This window comes from Rhinolophus hipposideros (genome assembly GCF_964194185.1).
Source record: "Rhinolophus hipposideros genome assembly, chromosome: 5".
In the NCBI taxonomy this organism is placed as follows: domain Eukaryota; kingdom Metazoa; phylum Chordata; class Mammalia; order Chiroptera; family Rhinolophidae; genus Rhinolophus; species Rhinolophus hipposideros.
In genome coordinates, this window is record NC_138051.1 from 77,948,030 (window position 1) to 77,970,754 (window position 22,725).

Below are 22,725 nucleotides of genomic sequence, written 5' to 3' on the forward strand. Positions count from 1 at the left end.
CCTCAAAGCTATGAGGGTTCTGCCTTTCTCATTCTCACAATGAATACATTTCGGGGAGCACCTGGATAGTATCGGGAGAAAAGGAAAGGCTGAGAACCAATCCCTTTCAAGGCAATGGTTGTCAACAAGGAGCAATTCTGTCCCTCAAGGGGACATGTGTCAATAGCTGGAGACATCTGGTTGTCACAACGAGAGGATGTCACTGGCATCCAGAGGAATGATGCAAACATCCTACAATTGCAGAGAAGCCCCCCACAACCCAGAATATCAATAGTGCCTAGGCTGAGAAATCGTATTTATGGAGATCTTAGAGAGCAGTGTAGCAGTGGAAAACACAAGAGGTTGATGGGAGAGTGCTTTCTGAACTAAGGAGTGTGAGCCCACCCGGGATTCCTTGATGGGGAGTCAGGGATTCTCAAAGGCATGTCTGAGGCCCAGGGAGTCTACCTATAATAAGTAGAAAGCAGCAGCTCCGGCTCCTTTTTTTCCTGAGTGGGCAGGATGATACTTTGATGCTCAAAATCTGCTATTTCTTCTTCCTCCAGCTGTTTCAGGAGCTCCAGGTCACTGGCGGAAGTGAGCTCATCCCGGATGTGGCTCCAGTCATATTGCTGGTGCAAGTAGCTCTGCCACTTGTTGGGAGATGCCCCAGGCCTTAGAGGACGCTTGTTCTGGATCCACCGGGCCGTGCGCTTGTTCAGCTTTTCCAGCACGATGGCCTCCCAGACTCTGGCCTCCTTCTCAGGAGAGGGAAGCCAGGCTTCCCTCTCCTCCAGGTTCACATCTGAAGAAAGTGACAGACTCAGCATATCGGGATCCCTGCAGGGACGAAAGATGAGAGGGCGTGTTGTTTCCTGGACTGTGCGTGCTGACTTTGATTTCTTCAGCTTCTTTAGATTGGCAGAGCTTTCTGTCTTCACAGTCTGGGATGCAACCCTTGCTGAGGGACCCGAAGAATCCAAGACCTTGAAACGGACAGGTTTTTCAGGTCGGGTCTTCCTGATGTGGGGAGGCTGGATGATGCCGTCTGCATTGTAGAGATGGTCAAAGCTGTACTGGCTGTAAGGAATGCTGGGCAGCCCTCGCTGCCACACCACCTCCTGAGAGAAGGTAAGGTTTGAAGCGGCCTTTTTCAAATATTGGTTCTTGAGATGTGCACAGTGCTGCGGGCTGAAGTGAAAGACTGGAAGCACGCCCGAGACAGATGTGCATTCCGCCTTGCTTTTTGGTTTTAAGTAGAAAGTCACGCCCCATCCCAGTCGTGGGGAGGAAGACTGATGGAGATGGTGAGGGAGAACAGTCTTTCCGGTTTGGGTCCTGGTCATTGTTTCCCAGCAGATGTTTCCTTCCACACTGCTTGGTCCAGAGGCAGGGCCTGGCGGTGTGACCAGTCACCTGTGAAAGGGGTGGGAGGAACTGGTGAGAGCTCTAGGTCAGCAGAAATTGGTCGCCCATAGAAGTACAGAAAGAAAAGAACTTGGAAGACAGATGGGGGTGGGGGAGGGTGGGAAGAGGAAAGCCATGAATTAGAAAGAGGAAACAAAGAAATGGTGCAACATTCTAAATATTCTTTGTATCAGACACTTGCTTCCAATTCTTATACGTGTCCCCAGAACTGAGCCCCTCATCTCCTTATGAGGGATTACTGCTTTTCAACAGTGTCCCATGTTTCCAATTTTTTCCTCAAATGTTGTTTTCTCTCTTGTTCAAAGGCTTATATAGCATGAAGATCAGACAGCTCAGCCTGGCATTCAGGGTTCTCCATGGGGTAACCCTAGTTAATGAGCTTGTCCCGATATGTAACATCTTGAGTCTCCTAGCACTTCTTTAAGTATTCCTCCGTTCACATAGTGGAGCTTTTGTCTGTGACCTCAAAATGAAATAGCCTTTTTTCCCATACTTGACACAAATTCTATCCATTCTTCTAGGCCCAGCTCAATTCCTGCCTGCTGCATAACTCTTCCTTGACCTATGTGGGCCTCCAAGTCAGACACAAATTTATAAATTACTTCTAATCCATACCAGTTATTTTAACTTTTAATTCTGTGAGATTCCATATTGTCCAAACTTAAATGTTACCTGGGCCAACATTGTGAGACAGCGTCTTCTCTCCCAACAAACAGCACTTAAGAACCAAAAGCAGAGTGGCAGGTCTCAGATACTTTTGTGCAATGACAACATAAGAAATTCAATAAATGGCATCCTATAGTTATTCAAACCTGGCACAAATCTGGTAAGCAGCAATCTTCAGCAGTATCTCTGCACTTCTAGGAACGTGGGTGGACAGGCAGATGTGGGGTTGGAAGGGTTAAGCCACATGCCTCCAGTTAAAACCTGATTTAAGAATACAGACTCAAAATGTATCTCAGAGGTTCCAAATGTAGTTCCACTCTTCTATTCACTGTCCCAGTCCCCTACCCTCACTCCTATTGCAGAATAATGGGACTGCTTTCATTATTCTGCAAAACTAGTCGAAGTGGGCTGAATAACGTGTGCTAAAAAGAGTAATATCATGCTTTTTTCCTTCTGTTATTAAAGCAGTAGAAACTGCCACTGAAGAAAAGGCTAAAAAGCAATAAACATTAGCACAGTAACTTCTGAAAGCTTTGAAAAGTTAATACAATCTCACCTCTACCCACAGATTCTGAAGTTCTGAGGTAGGGCCCAAGAGGGGACAGTCGACTTCTGGGACAGTGTTTGTTAGATATGATTAATGGACCCTCTGCATCATCACCTGAGGAGCTTATTAAAATGCACACCACAGAATATTGATTCGGTAGGCTGCAAGTGAGGCCTAGAAATCTGCATTTTAACAAGCTCTCAGAGGTTTTTGTACATATTAAAGAAACCACAGCCCCGAGAAATATCTGTGGAATGTCTGAAGGAAGCTTGGTTAGTAGGGAGAGTAGGATCAGAGAACACAGCCTTTTAGCCTGACCTGTTTCAAATCCCCCCTCTCTGCTGCCTCTCTCTCATCAGAAAGTTCCCTTCATTCCTCCCCCTCTATTTTCTATTTCCCTTTTCTTGTCATGTATTCATAGATATACTGCTGAGATTACACTGGAAACTCTGCCATAAAGATGGTCTGTTCCTACTCTTGTATTTTACAGATTTCAAAACTGAGACCCAGAGAGAAGAGACATAACTAAGATCACAGTATTGGCTAACACCTGAAGCAATACTGACCCTTTTGACACCTAATTTAAAATCTTTTCAGCTATGCTTCTCATCATTCAGCCGATGTTAACAAGCTCCTTTCAGACATTGGTAAAGCAGCACTGTTTTGAAATACCTTCCCAATCGCCTCCCACAATACAGTCTTCAAAGGGAAGCAAGGTTCTACATGTTAAACTTTCCTTAGTTTCTTAGGTTCTGAAGCTGTTCATAGTGGTTACCAGGCAACCACCTCTTTAGAATTCCATAAGTCTGCTCACAGAACCTAGGGCTTCAGTCAGGGGTATCTTCAGCTGTTTATTAAATTTCCTTCTTTGTGAGCTGAGCTTTGGGAAATTGCACTCTATTTATTGATTGGTGGCAAAATGGATTTACTGGTCATCCTTTGAAAAATAAACCTCTAAGTCTATGCAGCTCAATATTTTTCCCCCACTGTGGTTCATAAGTCCTACTGAGAAAGAGGCAAAAAGCAGGAACATCTGAACACCCAGGTATGGCATGCTTCAGATGACCAGTCATCTATTGATAAGCACTTACATGGTTTCCATATCTTGGCTATTTTACATAATGCTGGTTCCATGAGTACTTGAAAAGAATGTATATTCTGCTTGGGGGTGAAATGCTCTAAAAATATCAATCAAAGTCCCCTACTATTACTGTATTACTGTTGATCTCACCCTTGACATTCGTTATATTTACTTTATATATTTAGGTGCTCATAAATTGGGTGCAAAAATTACAAGGGTTATATCTTCTTGTTGGATTGATCCCTTTATCATTCTAAAATGTCTTTGTCTCTTATTATATATCATTTGTTTTAAAGTCTATTTTGTCTGATATAAGTATTGCTATCCCAGATTTTTTTTGTTGTTTCCATTCTCATGAAATATCTTTTTTCCATCCCTTTACTTTCAGTCTGTATGTGTCTTTTGATTTGAAATGGGTCTCTTGTAGAGAGCCTATGTATGAGGTGTGATCAAACAATATGGTGAATGTTTAAATAAAAAAAATTATTACAGTAAAAGACACGTTACCATTAATGCTCCTCAAAATACTTCCCCTTACTCCGAACACACTTATCCCATCATTCTTGACACTTTCTGAAGCAGTTCTGGAAGCCCTCTTTCATGAGTGTCTTTAGTTACGCTGCCATGGCTACCTCAATGTCCTGAATCATTTTGACTTTGGGGAAGAGCCAGAAGTCGCACAGTGCCAGATCCAGTGAATAAGGTGGATGAGGACACACTGTAATGTTTTTGACAGAAATTGCCATACCAGAGTGACATGTGACATGGAGCATTGTCATGATGGAGGATGATTTACGGCACATTATAAAACACACCTTCTTTCAACTGTAGCTCACACCCAACTGACTGCACCGAACAAGTTGAAACTTGTCACATCCTGTAACTAAGGTTCAGCACACCACTTCCACATATTGAAGATCCCTGCCTTTCCAATGGATGGCACTCGGCAGCAGCATTCACTGTAGTTTTTTATCATGATGGAAAGGCTCTGTGTCATACATCACTTCTGGTACAGCAATTTCTGTCAAAAATATTATGGTGTGTTCTCATCCACCTTATTCACCAGAGCTGACATCGTGAGACTTCTGGCTCTTTCCCAAAGTCAAAATGACCATGGAAGCTAAATGTTTTTAATAGATTCAAGACATTGAGGTAGTCACAACAGCGCAACTAAAGACACTCACAAAAAAGGACTTCCAGAACTGCTTCAGAATGTGGCAAGAACGATGGGATAAATGTGTTTGAAGTGAGGGGACGTATTTTGAGGGAGATTAATGGCAATATGTTTTTTACTTTAATAATTTTTTTTAAATTTAACATTACTGTACTTTTTGATCACACCTTCATGTGGGTCTTGTTTTCTTATCCATTCAGCTACCCTCTGTCTTTTGATATGAACATTTACTCTATTTACATTTAAAGTGATTATTGATAGGTACATAGTTATTGCCGTTTTATTATTCATATTTTGGTGGAGTTTTTTTTTTCCTTCTTTAAAGAAATCCCTTAACATTTCTTGCAATACTGGTTTGGTGGTGATGAATTCCTTTAGCTTTTTCTTGTCTGGGAAGCTCTTCATCTCTTTGATTCTAAGTGATAGCCTTGCTGGGTATAGTAATCGTGTTTGTAGGTCCTTCCTTTATGTCACTTTGAATATTTCATGCCAATCCTTTCTGACCTGGCCTGTCAAGTTTTGTTGAAAAATCAGCTGATAGTCTTATGGGAGCTCCCTTGTAGTTACCTAACTGCCTTTCTCTTGCTGCCTTTAAGATTGTCTTTAACCTTTGTCATTTTAATTATGGTATATCTTGCTGTGGGCCTGTTTGGGTTCATCTTGTTTGGGACTCTGTGCTTCCTGGACTTGTATGTCTATTTCATTTGCAAGGTTGGGAAGTTTTCTGTCATTATTTCTTCAGGTAAGTTTTCAATTCCTTGCTCTCTCTCTTCTCCTTCTGGTACCCCTATAATGCAAGTGTTGTGCTTGATATTGTCCCAGAGGCCCCTTAAACTGTCCTCATCTTATTGGATTCTTTTTTCTTTTTGCTGTTCTGATTGGGTGTTTTCTGCTACCTTTATTCCAAATTGCTGACTTGATCCTCTGCTTCATCTGATCTGCTGTTGAGTCCTTTTAGTGTCATCTTCATTTCACTTATTGTATTCTTCATTACTCACTGTTGTGTTTTTTTGTTTGTTTATTTTGATTTCTATGTCCTTTTTTATGGTTACTGTCTGTGTTGAAGTTTTCTCTAGGTTCCTTGAATATCCTAATAACCAGTGTTTTGAACTCTGTAGCTGGTACATTGCTTGTCTCCATGTTGTTTAGTTCTTCTTGTGGCGTTTTCTCCTCTTTCATTTGGGACGTTTTTTGTCTCCTCATTTTGGCTGCCTCTCTGTGTTTGTTTCTATGTATGTTAGGTAGATCTGCTATGTCTCTCAGTCTTGCTGGGGTGCCCTTATGTAGTAAGTGTTCTGTAGGGCCCAGTGGCACAGTCTCAAATCACCTGAGCCAGATGCTCCAGGAATGTCCCTTGTATGGGTTGTGTGTGCCCTCCTGTTTTAGTTGAGCCTTAATTGCCTTTGGGTGTGCCACTTGTGGAGCTAATTGGGTGATGCTGCATTATGGTCTGCAGCCATTCGCCCAGTGTACTGGTTCTGAGGCCTCTTGGGAGGGGCTCTGGTGCAGGCCAAGTCAGTCTCTGCCTGTGACCAGCCTAGGGCTAGCTGGTAGGAGCTACAAAGTGATCTGCGGTTGGTCGCTGCTTGTGCTGGGCCTGGAGGCATGTGGGAGAGGCTATATTGTGAACCAAGGCAAGCTGCCACCAGTACTGTGCTTGGGACTGCTCAGCAAAAGGGCAGCCTGAGGCCTGCCACCTCCTGTCAGCTGTCTGTAAGGCTGAGCCACTGAAAGCACCTCGGACAGTTCAGGAGCTAGGTAAGTGGGGGTCTCAGGGAGTGGTATTTACCAGGTTAATGCAGATTCAGATTTGGCTGGGTGGAAGGGCTCAACACAGGAACAATGGCAGCTGTCCCTCCAGCCTTCAGTCTGAAGCCACACAACTCAGTCTCTCCCTGTGTATCTATGCCCCAAGCCATTGTTCCTCTGTCGGAACCCAGGGTAAATGCCTGTGAGCGAGTGAGTCTGTACATGGGCCCTTTAAGAGGATGCCTGGGTTTCCAGCAGCCTTCCATCTCACCAGGTTCGGATGGAATCCTATCTGATTTTCACAGCCATATGTTGTAGGAGCTTCTCTTCCTGGCACTGGTGCTCTGGGCTGGGGAGCCTAAAATGGGGGTGGGACCCCTCACTCCTTACAGGGGACCCTCTGCAGCTGACATATCCCTCTCAATTCTCAGCCACCACTGTTTTGTGTCTCTGCCCCTCCCACCGGTCTCAATATGGTTTCTTCTTTATAGCCTTAGTTGCAGGACTTCTGTTTTCATATGGTCCTCCAGATTGATTGTTCTATAATTTAGTTGTAATTTGGATGTGGCCATGGGAGGAGGCAAGCACAGCATTGCCTACTCTGCCATCTTGACTGGAACTTCCTCTTCTATATCATTTTTTTTATATATAACTTAAGTCCTTATCTTTTTTTTTTTAAATTTTATTAGGGAAGGGGAACAGGACTTTATTGGGGAACAGTGTGTACTTCCAGGCCTTTTATTCAAGTCAAGTTGTTGTCCTTTCAATCTTAGTTGTGGAGGGTGCCGTTCAGCTTCAAGTTGTTGTCCTTTCAATCTTAGTTGTGGAGGGCGCAGCTCAGCTCCAGGTCCAGTTGCCATTGTTAGTTGCAGAGGGCACAGCCCACCATTCCTTGTGGGAGTCGAACCGGCAACCTTGTGGTTGAGAGGATGCATTCCAACCAACTGAGCCATCTGGGAGCTCAGCGGCAGCTCAGCTTAAGGTGCCATGTTCAATCTTAGTTGCAGGGGGTGGAGCCCACCATCCCTTGTGGGAGTCGAGGAATTGAACTGGCGAGGGGGCCGCGAGGGAGCCCACTGGCCCATGTGGGAATTGAACCGGCAGCCTTCGGAGTTAGGAGCATGGAGCTCTAACCGCCTGAGCCACAGGGCCGGCCCCCTTCTTTATCATTTTTAATGGATATATTTTTTCTGTTATATGACTGTATCATAATTAAATTGATTAGACCAAATTTATATTGCTAGTTTCCTTCTAACTTTTACTCTATTGAAACAATATAAGCATCCTTGTAGCAAAATATTTAGACATTCTTGGATATTTACTTAGGAGTAATTCCTGAAGTGGAATTGTGAGTCAAAGAGAATGCATCATTTAAATATTTTTAAACAGATTGCTCTGAAAAAGTCATACGAGTTTATGCATCCATCAATGGTATGTATATAAGTGTCTGCTTTCCAAATCTTCTTCAACATAGGACATCATTATATAAGAGACAATTAAAGCACAATGGTTCAGAGCATAGGCTCTGGAATAAGACTGCAAAGGTATAAATCCCAGCATTTATACTTTTTCTAGCTGTGTGATCTTCAGCAAATCAGTTAACCTCTCTGGGCCTTATTTTTTTCATAAGGTTCTTGTAAGGATTAAGAGTTAGTTATTATTTACCTTCTTTAGTTTCTGAGACTCTTGTACACAAAATGTTCTGTGAAGTATCCCACAGAACCAGTACAAAAGTAATTAGAGCTACAGGGAATAGCATGATTAATGACTAACCAGCAGTACAAGGTATGATCAAACAATATGGTGAATGTTTAAATAAACAAAATTATTGCAATAAAAGACATTGCCATTACTCCCCCTCAAAATATTCCTTTTCTTCGAATGCACTTATCCCATTGTTCTTGCCACTTTTTGAAGCAGTTCTAGAAGTCTTCTTTCATGTCTTTAGTTGCACTGTCATAGCTGCCTTGATGTCCTGGATCATTTTGACTTTGGGGAGAGCCAGAAGTCTCATGGTGCCAAATCTGGTGAATAGGGGAATGAGGATACAACATAATGTTTTTATTTGACAGAAATTGCCATATACCAGAAGCATGTGTGACACAGAATATTGTCATGATGGAGGATGATTTACGGCACATTTTAAAACACACCTTCTCTCAATCTCACACAGGTGTAGCTCACATCTGACTGTACTGAACAAGTTAAAACTTGTCACACACTGTTACTAAGGTTCAACGCCTCGCTTCCTGTATTGAAGATCCCTGCCTTTCTGTTGGATGGCACTCGGCAGCAGCATTCACCAAATTTTGTGATGATGATGAAAAGGCTCTATGTCACACATCGCTTTTGGTACAGCAATTTCTGTCCAATAAAAACATTACAGTGTGTCCTCATCCACCTTATACACCAGATATGGTACCGTGTGACTTCTGGCTCTTTCCCAAAGTCAAAATGACCATGAAAAGTAAATGTTTTTAATCGATTCAGGACATCAAGGCAGCCACGACAGTGCAACTAAAGACACGAAAGAGGACTTCCAGAACTGCTTCAGAAAGTGGTGAGAATGATGGGATAAGTGTGTTTGAAGTGAGGAGGAGTATTTTGAGGGGGTTAATGGCAATATATCTTTTATTGTAATACATTTTTATGTAAATATTCATGGTATTGTTTGATCACACCTTGAACATGAGAACATTTGAAACTAGGTAAAAAGGCTTGGCTGGGAAAGCTCTTGAGGGTGACATTGGGAGCAGAGGCAAACACAAGTTTCATGGTATGACAATTAATAAATAGAGACCTCATTTAAAATGGAGGTCAACTTCTCATGGTTTACTGATGGTTCTTATTTAAAGGATCACAATGACAAATATTGTGCTGGATATACAATATCAACACCCTTTGATGTAACTGAAACCGCACCTTTGCCTTTGGATACTATGGTCCAACAAGCCAAATTATATGCACTGACAAACCTGCATCCTAGTCAAGAGCAAAACTGCCAACATTTATACTGGTAGTAGATATGCTATTGAAAAAGCTCAAGATTTTGGAATGTTATGCAAGCAATGTGGCTTGCTTATGAGTACTTCCAGCAGAAAAAAAATTTTAAATGGCCAGTATATTTAGGAATTATTGGATGCTATGCTTTTACCTACTACTTTAGCTATTAAGATCCCAGGGCATTCTAAACTTGACTCTGAAACTAAGGGAATCACCTGGCTGACCCTTCTGCAAGGAATACTGCCCTTAAAGGAACCAGCAGAAGTGAAACCTTCCAATGTCACCCTCAAGAGCTTTCCCAGCCGAGCCTTTTTACCTAGTTTCAAATGTTCTCATGTATGAGGTGTGATCAAACAATACGGTCCCAATGGGTATTTCCCAAAATAATAAGTTAGAAAAACTGGCTAGAGAATCACAACAATTGGCCTTTGAAAAGGAAAAACAGGATTGGAAATCCAGCAATTGTTGGTTTGATAAAAAGAGAAGGCTCTGGTTTGGGCCAAATAACAACCCAGTCCTACCAAAGACTCTAAAATTCCCACTCCTAACTACTGTATATGTGTTCAACCATTGGTCCACTGACAAAAATGATAGCATTCATGAATCAATATTGGTGGGGAAATTTTAAGGCTGCAAAAAGTGCCTACCTCACTTGTCCCACTTGTCCAAAGTACAATTCAGGGAAACCTGTTCGTACTGCTCCCAAACATTTTAAATTGTCTAATGGACCATTCAAGTTTTGACAAATGGATTTCATACAGCTTCCCTGTCTCATAGATATATTTTAGTCATGATCTTTATGTTTTCACACTGGACTGGAATTTAAAGTCCTTTAGGAAGATTATCCCTACCTAGGGAACCCTTCTTGAACTCCATAGTAATCAGGGAACCCATTTTAGTGGTCAGGTGCTTTGAGGAGTCTGCTGTTTGGCCAGTTTTACAACACTTTCACTGTGCTTACCACCCTCAATGCTCAGGTTTAGCTGAATGCACCAACGGCATTATTAAGATTCAACTTGCAAAATTTGTAGAGACCCTCCAAATACCTTGGTCAAAAGCATTCCCTTGGTCCTTATAAATCTCAGATTCACCCCCTAGAACTCATAAACTCTCACCCTTAGAGATAATCACAGGGCACCCAATGTACCTTGCCCCTGCCTCTTTTGATCCACAGCTGATATAAGGATGTATATTTCAATATTGTAAAGGCCTTATTGCTTCAATCAAAATTAGCCATGTTCTGGCAGAGCAATCTTTTCACAATGCACTCCAGGGAAATATAACTTTGCAACCTGGAGATTTTGGCTATTGGAAAAGACACCTCTGGAAAAACTCTTCAACCTCACTGTAAAGCCCCCTATCACTGCTAACCAACTCTGTGCCACCAAATTCCAGGGAATAAACTCCTGTATTCACGACACATCTAAAGAAAGCACCTAAACTAGACCTGCACACAATCTGGTGACGTAAAGGTGAAGATTTCCCCAAATTAAAATAGACAACACCTAATGAGACAGCTTTCCCAAGATGTTCAGATGAGGCCAATTACAAGATTTAAAATTAACAGAAGCCTCTCTTTCATATTGACTATTAATTGGTCTAGATTCTTATTAATTAGATTCTTATTAATTAGTTAGAACTGGTCTAGATTCTTATCAATTAATTAATATTAAATTAATAGTCTATGAATTTGTAACCTACAAATGGAAAAGGCTGTATTTTTTTTAAAGTTTTTATTTACTTAAGTGTGTTTTTCCAGGACCCATCAACTCCAAGTCAAGTAGTTGTTTCAGTCTAGTTGTGGAGGGCGCAGCTCACAGTGGCCCATGCGGAAATTGAACCTGCAACCTTGTTGTTAAGAGCACCATGCTAACCTGCCGCCCAAAAGGCTGTATTTTTAATAAGACATTTTGTTCCAAAGAATTTCTTTTGAAATAATAATACTGTTTAATGGCTTTATGTTTTATTCCTGCATTGTCTGTTTACAAAGCATTTGTTTAATTCTTTCTGTTCTGAGTATGCCTTTGCCATGTTCACTATTCTAAGATACAGACTTTAGATGGGAAATGCCTGAGGAATCTCCTACCCTTTCTTGTTACTCAAATGTGATAACAATAGGCTTCCAATCTGCATTTTCCCTCCAACATGGGACATGACATCCAGGAAAGCTCCTTTAGGGCACCAAGGGACAAAAGGCTACTGAGTCCAGAAAAACCTGACTCTTGATTAGTGATGCTTATGGAGAAAGAGCTTGATCAAAAGGGGGAAATGTGAAAATTAATAAGCAGAAACCTCATTTAAAAAGGAGGCAAGAGGCTGGAAGAGACAACTTGCACACACCTTACTCAACTCACACTACCGACCTCCACAGGAAGAGAACATACCTTGCATCTCCCACAAGAGATGATTCTACTTTACTACCTCAGTAGGAGGAAGAAAAAAATTCCTCCTTGCCCGGTAGGAGCTGGGACAATGGGGGGCTGCCATAACTCAGCCAATGAAGTCACTGTACTTCCAAATTTCAGTTTCCTCCAATAGACTGTTCCTTTACAACAGCCCATCCCAGGTCCATAAAAGAGCATTTTTTGGGCCCGCCTGGTGGTTGGAGTGCCGGGCTCCTAACCCCGAGGTCGCTGGTTTGATTCCCACATGGGCCAGTGAGCTGTACCCTATACAGTTAAGATTGTAAACAACGGCTCTCCCTGGAGCTGGGCTGCCGTGATCGGCATAGGCTGCTATTGGCTGCTGTGGGCTGCCATGAGAGGCTGGCGGTCAGCGTGAATGGCCTGCAGCCAGCTCACCGTGAGCTACTGTGAGCTGGCGACCAACTGCCTCAGCCGGGGGGAACGCAAGGCTCATACCAGCATGGGCCAGGGAGCTGTATGTACATAACCAGACTGAGAAACAACGGGTTGAACCAGAGTGTGTGGGGGAGAAGCGGAAGAGGAAAAAAAAAGAATTTAAATAAATACATACATACATACATACATACATACATACATACATAAATAAAAGGCCTATGTTTCCCCAAAGAGAAGACCTTAGCCAGACCATCAGCTCTAATTCGTCTTTTGGAGCAAAAATTAATATAAGACCTGGTATTATATAAGACCGGGTCTTATTTTAGTATAAAAATTATTTTTGCTCCAAAAGACGCACTAGAGCTGATAGTTCGACTAGGTCTTATTTTCCGGGAAACACGGTATTAACAGGTGTTAATTACTTAACACTTAAGTGATAAAATTCAATTCCAGTGCTGCACTCCTCTCAGCCATTAAAAGTGGGAACTGAAGACGGCTGTGTGCTGGGTTTCTTCAGGATCAACCCACTGCACAGGCGAACTTCTGAGAGGCAGAAGTAGGGAATTCTTTCCCAAATAAAGTGGAAGTTTTTCAGCACAGGAGGCTTTAAGCAAATTCATGTGCGTTTGTTGGCTCTTGCTTTTCAATGTAGGCCACTGATGGGTTGAACTCTGGCCCTCCAAACTCAATTTAGCAGGCTGCTCTGGCCCACTGGGCGCAGAGCCTGCAGACGCGCAGCAGGCCGCTAGAGGATCTCTAACCAGTTGCTAACTTTCTCCACAGCCCTATTCAGTTGATCCGAGGTCTGAAATCAAGTCGCAAAATGATGGCCTCTTCTCCCGCTGTCCTGCGAGCGTCGGGACTCTGCCTAAGAAGCCCAAAGAGTTGGGCGTGGCTATCTGGGCCCCCAAAGGTGAGGCCTGGTGGCCCGGTCTCCTGGGCCCCTGCCCGGATGGCAGCGACGGTGACACTGGAGCCCGCCGGCCGCTGCAGCTGGGACGAGCCGGTGCGCATCGTCGTGCGCGGCCTGGCCCAAGAGCAGCAGGTCACGCTGCGCGCCTCCCTGCGCGACGAGAAGGGCGCGCTCTTCCGGGCCCACGCGCAATATTGCGCCGACGCCCGTGGCGAGCTGGACCTGACGCGCGCGTCTGCGCTGGGCGGCAGCTTCACTGGGCTCGAACCCATGGGACTCCTCTGGGCCCTGGAGCCCGAGAAGCCCTTCCTGCGACTGGTGAAGCGGGACGTGCAGACGCCGTTCGCTGTGGAGCTCGCGGTGCTCGACGGCCACGAGCCGGAGGGCGGGCGGCTCCTGGGCAGGACGGTGCACGAGCGCCACTTCCTCCCACCCGGGGTGCGGCGGGAGCCGGTGCGCGCGGGCCGGGTGCGCGCCACGCTCTTCCTGCCGCCAGGTGAGCGGACCGCTTACCTGTTTCTGCCTGTTTCTTTTCTTCTCCTTGGCTTCTACCGAGAGAACGAAGGTAGCTCCCAACGTTCCGGAGGCAGGAATGGACTGTAAGGCTGGCCGGGGAGGGGGCTCTGCCGCTCCAAAACTGAGGTCAATTAAAAGACATCACAAAGAAAGGGAAAGACAGTTGTAATGTTTAAAAAAAACATTTACAGGTAGTTCAAGTTTCTAAATTTTTTAAAAAGTTTTTCAGTTTTATAACTTTGCTTATAATTCCCACAGTATATTAGTTTTAAGAAAATTATTATAGCATGAAGGAGGAAGGCCTCTTGCTATCAACTGGAAATCTGAAATTATTGGATAATTTTCCCATTACATAAAAAGCAATTGGCCAATGAAAAAATTAAAAGATGCTTATCCTATTAGGAATCAGGGAAACACAAAATTGAACTACACATTTCATACCCTCAAAATTTGCCAAAATTTAGAAGTCTAACATTACCAGTTGTTGACAGGTATGTAGAGGAAAAGGAACTCACATACACTGCTGAAAGGAATATATTTCTCTCCTCCTGGAAACAATTTTTTACTTAGAAATTTGACTATCATTCTTCTCCTGATACATATACACCAAATGGTATTGTTTGTAAGAACAAAAACAACTACAAACAGCCCAAATATCCATCAACAATAGAGATAACTAAAATGAGGTATATATTTACAGCAGCAAAAGTGATTGAACTGCAGCTACAAGAATCAACAAGGATGAATCTCATAAACAGTGTTGACTGAAACAATCAAGTCCCAGAAGAACACAGGTTCATTACATTTAGATAAAATTTTAAAAGTAAGCACAATAAACAAAATACTGTTTAAGGTACACGTATAAGGGGTAATACAGTAAAGAAAACCAAGAGAATGATAAATCCAGGACAGTGGAAAGGGAGGGAAAGAGCACAGGTACTCAGATAGCTTCCATGGTTAGTACTGAGTTATTTCTTAGAAGTATTGGATATAAAGTGTTTATTATTATTCTTTAAATATTGCATGTTAAATACAAACTTTTTATGTAAATGGTGAAAATATCTAGTAAATGGAATCATACTGAGTATGTAGCCTTTTGAGTCTAGTATAATGCATTTGAGATTCATTCATGTTGCTCCACGTAGCAGTAGTTCCTTCTTGTTTCTTAGTACCCCATTATATGGACATACCACAGGTTATTTATTCATTCACCAGTTGAAGTGTTACAGGAGTCTTGGTTCTTCTTGCCAACACAGTGAAGAATAAAAGGTCAGCAAGCTGATTAATATGCAAGCAAGATTTATTAGTGATATGTTCTTAGGGAAGAGAATGGGCCTAGCCAAGGTGGGGGAGAGGGGAGCAGAGAGAGAGAAGCCTAGGCCCCTGGTATTAGTGATACATTCTCAGGGAAGAAAACAGGCCCAACCAAGGAGGGAGGGAGAGGGAGAAAAAGAGGGAGAGAGAAAATGTGTGGGTGAGAGAGCCCTTGTCTCCAGTATAGTTTGCTGGGTGGGGTGAGGGAGTTACATATTGATATAGCAGGAAATGGTGGTACATGCTCTTCCACAGGAGGGGTGACCTCCTAACATGGGTGGAGGTCTGTTGACTCAGATCCTTATCTTGCTCCAGACCACCTCTTGTCATCTGTTGTTATAAAAACAGATACTTGGCTGGAGGCAGTTAATCAAAGTTAATTATAAGCTTTTTCTCTAGGCACTATGGACCCCTCCCACCCTTCCTCCTCCATTTTCTTAACTTCTACCTAACAAAGACATCTGGGTTTCGAGTTTTTGAAGATTATGAATCGTCACTACAAACACTTATATACAAGTTTTTGTGTGAACACAGGTTTTCATTTCTCTTGGGTAATTACCTAGGAGTGAAATTGCTGGATTATATGTATGTGTTTAACTTTGTAAGAAATTGCCCAAACTGTTTTCCAAAGTGGCTGTATCATTTTGCATTTGCACGAGCAATGAGCATTTCAGTTGCTCCACATCCTCGTTAGCATCTGGCATTGTCAACTTCAGGGGAAAAGGGAAATGGTTTGCTTTTCATTGTCTATAAATTATTTTTAATCATAAAAGTAATACAAATCTTTGGGAAAATGTGGGGATTTGAGGCATTGGGTGTAGAAGGGAATTGGATTTATTTAGCCTATGCTGCTGTCTGGATCTTTGAAAATCAAAGGTCTTTCAGCATTTCTAATTGTCAATATAAAACTTTGACAAATAGGCAACAAATAGCTTTTAATTCCCCTGCAAAAAGTTTTAGGAATACTTTAATTTTGTTTTGTTTCTTTCAAAGAACCTGGGCCCTTTCCTGGGATTGTGGACATTTTTGGAGCTGGAGGTGGCCTTCTGGAATATCGAGCTAGTCTGCTGGCTGGGAAGGGTTTTGCTGTGATGGCTTTGGCTTATTATAACTATGAAGACCTCCCCAAGGGCATGGAGACCCTCCATTTGGAATACTTTGAAGAAGCCGTGAACTACCTGCGTAATCACCCTCAGGTCAGAACTTTTCTACGTTTTGTAGTCTACATACCGTGTTTCCCCGAAAATAAGACGTTGCCGGACCATCAGTTCTAATGTGTCTTTTGGAGCAAAAATTAATGTAAGACCCGGTCTTATTTTACTGTAAGACCGAGTCTTATATAATATAGTATAATATAATACATAATATAATACCAGATCTTATATTAATTTTTGCTCCAAAAGACGCATTAGAGCTAATTATCTGGCTAGGTCTTATTTTCGTGGAAAAATGGTATAGTTTAGCAATAGATCATCCCCCTGTGGCTTGAGCTTGGAAAGTCCCCTGTCCCACCCAGGTCCCCTTTTTTATGATTAATACCTTAAGGCTAACTGATCACAATCTCTATGGTTTAGCTAATTCCATCATTGTTCCTGGGTTGCAGACTCCACCTGAGAATCAGTGGCCAGAGGGAAGGCTACTATTATGTATCCTTTGGAGGAATGCCCAGATTTTCCCTTAAATACCCCAAGCTGGTCTGAGAATGTTAAGGCAGTTTAGGAGGAATCTTCTCAGACCACAGGTGCTCTGATAAAAAACGCTTATTTATGACCCAACTTCTGTGTCGGTCTATTGGCTGAGCAGCACAGGCAGCATGAGCCCCAGACTCATTTGGCCTCAGGTTTCACTAGGAAATGTTTTGAGGGTTCTAAGCTCAGGATATCAGAGGATCAGAAGACAAATCTTGCTAAATTTATTTTTTTTATTTAAAAAAAAATTTTTTTAATGATTTTTATTAAAATACAGCTAACATACAATATTGTATTACTTTCAGGTGTACACCATAGTTATTCAGCATTTGTATTTCTCTGTATGACTTTCTCAGCACAGTACCCTTTAGTCCCACCGTGTTATTGCAGATGGCAAGATTTCATTAATTTTTTATGGCTGAGTAATTTTCCATTATATATATGTACCACCTCTTCTTTATCCATTCATCCATTCGGGGACACCCAGGTTGCCTTCAGATCTTGGCTACTGTAAATAATGTAGCAGTGAAGATATGGATGCACACATCACCTCAAAGTAGTGTTACGGGTTTCTTCGTATAAATACAGAGAAGTGGGATTACTGGGTCCTCCTTTGTCTCTTGTTATAGCCTCTGTTTTAAAGTCTATTTTGTCTGGTATAAGTATTGCTATCCCAGCTTTTTGTTCATTTCCATTTTCATGAAATATCTTTTTCTATCCCTTTACTTTTTGTTTGTGTGTATCTTTTTATCTGAAGTGAGTCTCTTGTAAGCAGCATATATATTAGTCTTGTTTTCTTATCCATTCAGCCATCCTATGTCTTTTGATTGAAGCATTTAATCCATTTACATTTAAAATAATTGCTGATAGATATGTAGTTCTTGTCATTTCACTATATTTTTTCCTCTTCCTCCTTCTCCTCCTCCCCCTCCCCCTCACATCCCTTTAACATTTTTTGTAATACTGGTTTGGTGGTGATGAACTCCATTAGTTTTTTTCTCATCTGAGAAGCTTTTTATATCTCCTTTGATTCTAAATGATAGCTTTGCTGGGTAAAGTAATCTTGGTTGTAGTTCCTTGCTTTTCATCACTGAATATTTTGGAGAAGTGGAAAGCAAACATCAGTGAAGTTTGGGATGGATGGGCAGTATGGATGCTTATTTGAAACTTGTGGTCATGAAATGAAAGTAAGATGACAACACAAATGTGTATTTTTTTCTCCAGCAATGTTCATTTGTACAAATACAGGCCTAGAGGAAGTAAACAGGTGGATTTAACTAAAGTTAGCACTTTTCCAGGCCAAGTATGACCAAAGGAAGAGAGGTATTAAAGGAGCTAAGAGTGCTTGCAAGGGAGTGATAATAATAATGAAACTTGAAATCTAAGCTGGATGAGGTGTGAAGTGAGAACATGAGAGGTTTATATAGTGAAAAAAGTGGTAGTCAAGGTCTCAAAGAGATGGAAACACGTGGTACTAAAATGCTAAACTGGAAGTATTTAAGATGGCAATGAGAGAGTAAACTGCTTGAAATTGAGATTTTGAAGATGAGGTACTTACTGATGATGACTTGGTTTAGGTTATGACAATGGGAGTGGGTGGCTGAGGTGTGTTAAAGAAAATGATCATTGGAGGTATGGAGGTTAAAAAATGAGAGCACAAAGTACTTAGTAGATCATTCACATGATTGTTGAAGTCATTAAGAATGGTGATGCAGAAATTGTGGAAAGGAAGAGAGAAAGGAAGAATAAGTAGAGATCCCAAGGTTGTAAGTCTTGATAAATGGTAAGAGCTTTTCCAACTGACTGATTCAGGCTTAGTTCCAACTGACTTCCAATTCCAGGCACTACTCACCACATTGATTCATGGACGCATTCTTCTTTTTCCTCTGTCCTTATCTCAGGTAAAGGGTCCAGGAGTGGGGCTGCTTGGAATTTCCAAAGGGGCTGAGCTCTGCCTCTCCATGGCCTCGTTCCTGAAGGGCATCACTGCCGTAGTCATGATCAATGGCTCAGTGGTCAATGTTGGAGGAGCCTTACATTACAAGGATGAGACTCTGCCCCCTATAGGTCTGGACCTAAATCGAATCAAGGTGACTAAAGATGGCTTGGCAGACATTTTGGATGTCCTGAACAGCCCTTTGGAAGAATCTAACCAGAAGAGCATCATTCCTGTGGAAAGGGCTGAGAGTACCTTCCTGTTCCTTGTAGGTCAGGATGACCATAACTGGAAGAGTGAATTCTATGCTAACGAGGCCTCTAAGCACTTACAGGCCAATGGTAAAGAGAAGCCCCAGATCATCTGTTACCCAGGGGCTGGACACTATATCGAACCTCCTTACTTCCCCATGTGCAGGGCTTCCCTGCACACTATGGTGGGCCGTCCTGTCATCTGGGGAGGGGAGCCCAGGGCTCATGCCATGGCCCAGGTGGATGCTTGGAAGCAGATCCAGATTTTCTTCCACAAACACTTGGGTGGAGAAAAGGGAACGATCCCACCAAAACTGGAATCTTTTATTTGATTGTGTGGCATCTCTGGTACTAATTTATCCTGGGAACAGCTGCCACAATTAGTGTGTATGTGTAATTTGTTTCTTTTTAATAATTACTTAAGAGTTTTCCCCTCCTCATTGTTAAAATGAACTTACCAGTGAGTTTTCAAGATTTTTAAAAACTACATGCCTTTTCAGTTGTTTGGGAGAAGAGTGATTTTGCAGAAAACACAACAGATGGGAAAAGCATCCTTTTAGTCTCTCACAACACATAAAGCTTCAGCTCTGAAAGGAAAGTGAGTACAGTAGTACCTCGGTTGTCGAACGTCTCTGTTGATGAACATTTCGGTTTACGCTGTAAACCCGGAAGTAAATGCTTTGGTTTTTGAACACGCCTCAGAAGTCGAATATGTCACGCGGCTTCCACTGAGTGCAAGATCTGAGGCCTAGTTGTCGGCTGTTTTCGAATATTTCAGTATTCGAATGGTCTTCCGGAACGGATTAAGTTCGAAAACCGAGGTACCACTTATTAACAGTGGCTCATACATAATTTTTGCTCAGTAATTATTTATTACATGTTGAATTTAATAATCAAATTTGATTAATAAATGAGTACCTATCATAGAAAAACATATAATATCAAAAATATTATCAGATTTGAGTTTCTCCTTTAAGAATGGAGGTGAGGGGGCCGGCCTGGTTGCTCAGCTGGTTAGAGCTCCGTGCTCCTAACTCCGAAGGCTGCCGGTTCGATTCCCACATGGGCCAGTGGGCTCTCAACCACAAGGTTGCCGGTTCTATTCCTCGAGTCCTGCAAGGGATGGTGGACTGTGCCCCCTGCAACTAGCAACGGCAAGTGGACCTGGAGCTGAGCTGCACCCTCCACAACTAAGACTGAAAGGACAACAACTTGAAGCTGAACGTCACCCTCCATGGCTGGTATTGAAAGGACAACTTGACTTGGCAAAAAGGCCTGGAAGTACACACATTGTTCCCCAGTAAAGTCCTGTTCCCTTCCCCAATAAAATCTTTAAAAAAAAAGGAAAAGAAAAAGAATGGAGGTGAGTATCTTAGCTATAAATTACTAGTTAGATTACTACTTAGATGTAAAACTACTAAAACTTTTCATAGCAGATACATTTTTAGTTCTTTGATATCTTCTCCTTGGATGAATAAGGAGTCTCCTAGTTCAAATAAATTGTAAGTTAATGTTTCTGTTTACACATATGGGCCTTTATGATTTAGTTGTTTTGAAAACTGGTAAAACATTATTTAAATGAATTACATAAGTGATTTTAACAATGATTAATGTGAAAAATAAATTTAATATTTACATCACTTGTTATAAATAGTTCCACAATAAGCTTACTAAACTTTTCTTAAACCTTAATGTATTTAAAGTAAAAATAATACCTTAATTTATGATTATGGTGTTATTTCCTCTGTTATCTTTTTTAATAAAGCAATTCTTGATGGATTTGTTTTCCTCTCAAAAACAGTACAATGCTCTTTATGTTTTGTCTGTTTTCTTCTATACCACTGTGTGCTTGTCACTTAATCATCACCAATCTGTGAGGCAGGTGTCATCTTCATTTTAGCAATGAGGAAACCAAGTCTCAGAGAAGTTCTTCACATAGTAAACACAGAGCTGGGGCTCAGTATCCCAAATTTAGTTTCTTCTTTGTTAAGCTGTTTCTCTTATCTATGTGATTCTTCCATTTTAGGGGGCACAGAGCCATTTGTCCCTCGATTGCTGCCTCTTCTCATCTACCCAGTGGAATGCGCATTTGTGTGCATTCACATTCACACACAGTGTTGTGCTTTTTGGGTGCATCATGAATTCCCTTAAAGTCCATTGATGCTCTCTGTAGGATAACCAATTGGGAACTTGTGGAGAATAGTGAGAAAGTTGAACCAGCTCATTGGAGTTTTAGGGATGTGCAAACTGTCAAACCAGTGTAATTTCTTGTTTTTTCATAGAAAACATTTCATTTTTTACTTCCATATTGAAGTCCATCGGTATCCAGTATTTTGATTCTATTTTTTTGTCTTAGTTCTTGTGGTGATATTACCACAGAATATTAAGTTTACTTCATTTCCTGACTAATACAGAAAAATTAGATGATTCTCTGCCTGATGTAGAAAGAGGTGGTTTCTTCAGCCTCACTGTCAGCTGCCTGTCACTTTTGGGCATCTCTTCTCTGCATCAGCTCTTCATAGTGTCAATACAGATTGCTGATTAAGCTGACAAGAATATTGTATCTTCCATACTTGCGATATTCACCAGAAATAGGTTCTAGGAATATGACACAGACTTCTTCCCTCCCTCACCATTTTGGCAACATTCATTTGTGCTCTATTTCAATACATGTTACTATTCCAATATCAACAAAATTTATGCCGGGAATATATGTGCGTTTACCTTATCTCACCTCTGTAGGGGAGGCAAAACTGCCTCTATCCTCTTGAGGATAGAGGAGTTTCCTAGTGCAAGGATTTCTGGTTGGACCTGAGAATTAAACTGACATAACAGATTAATAAGAAAAAAACATACCAATTTTATTTTTACACGTGCAGAAAGTCTCCACAAGAAAAGTAAGACCCAAAGAAGTGTCAGAACCTAAGTACTTAATATACTAAATTGAACAGAGTGGCAACTGGAAAATAAAATATATGGGCAAACTAGAGGAAGAGAAATTCTTTTAACACGATCTTGTGCAGAATTAATCCCTTAATAAGAATTATGACTGTTAATGGGACTAATTAAGGAATTTGGAAGTTGACTTTTAGGAGACTTGTGTATTTAGATTTGAACACAGAATTTGACATTAGAAAATACATGTTAGGAAACATGAATAAATTTAGCACATAGCAGTATTTCACTGCAAGATGAAAATTCTCCCTCTGTTTATCTTAATTCTCAAAATCAAGTGGAAGCAAGTCAGGTGAAGGAGTGCAGGGTATACTACCCCAAAATGTCTTCTGGAATATTGCTTGTTTTGTGCTAAAGGCACTTGAAAAACAGCAGGTGCAAGAAGGGCACTCATTCCTATTTTTTCCCCCTAAAAGCAGAAGATGAAACTCTCATGTGAGAGCTGACCTCCCTATACCAGGAGGAAAGAAACAATCTTATCACTAGAAGTAAGAGTTAAGGCTGAGAGAATTCTGCACAAGATATTGTTAAAATAATTTCTCTTCCTTTAGTTTCCCCATATATTTTATTTCCCACAGTTGCCACTCTGTTCAATTTAGTATATTAAGTACTTAGGTTTTGACACTTCTTTGGGTCTTCCTTTTCTTGTGGAGACTTTCTGCACATGTAAAAATAAAATTGGCATGCTTTTTTCTTCTTAATCTGTGATACGTCAATTTAATTC

At 41.6% G+C, this 22,725-nt stretch overlaps 2 protein-coding genes across 4 annotated transcripts in view; one reads left to right on the plus strand and one right to left on the minus strand.

The window, feature by feature from the left end:
* The window catches only part of HEATR4 (HEAT repeat containing 4), a 56,435-nt gene that overhangs the window by 28,764 nt on the left and 4,946 nt on the right, over positions 1-22,725 (minus strand). For both annotated transcript variants that reach the window (XM_081047711.1, XM_081047710.1), the window contains exons 2-3: positions 13,855-13,978; positions 448-1,395 (exon numbers count right to left, since the gene is read on the minus strand). In XM_081047711.1, the coding sequence (XP_080903837.1) occupies positions 448-1,325 (878 nt within the window). In that variant the 5' untranslated portion in view covers positions 1,326-1,395; positions 13,855-13,978. The remainder of the gene's footprint in view (positions 1-447; positions 1,396-13,854; positions 13,979-22,725) is intronic.
* LOC308497251 (acyl-coenzyme A thioesterase 1-like) lies at positions 982-20,859 on the plus strand. Of its 2 annotated transcripts, none has more exons than XM_081047715.1 (4): positions 982-1,110; positions 13,212-13,906; positions 16,165-16,367; positions 18,761-20,859. In XM_081047715.1, exons 2-4 carry the CDS (start codon positions 13,252-13,254, stop codon positions 19,376-19,378), a joined length of 1,476 nt encoding a protein of 491 aa, XP_080903841.1. In that variant the 5' UTR covers positions 982-1,110; positions 13,212-13,251; the 3' UTR covers positions 19,379-20,859. The 2 variants fall into 2 exon arrangements, with proteins under 2 accessions (XP_080903841.1, XP_080903842.1); XM_081047716.1 differs by having other exon boundaries at positions 13,212-13,837; positions 18,761-20,857.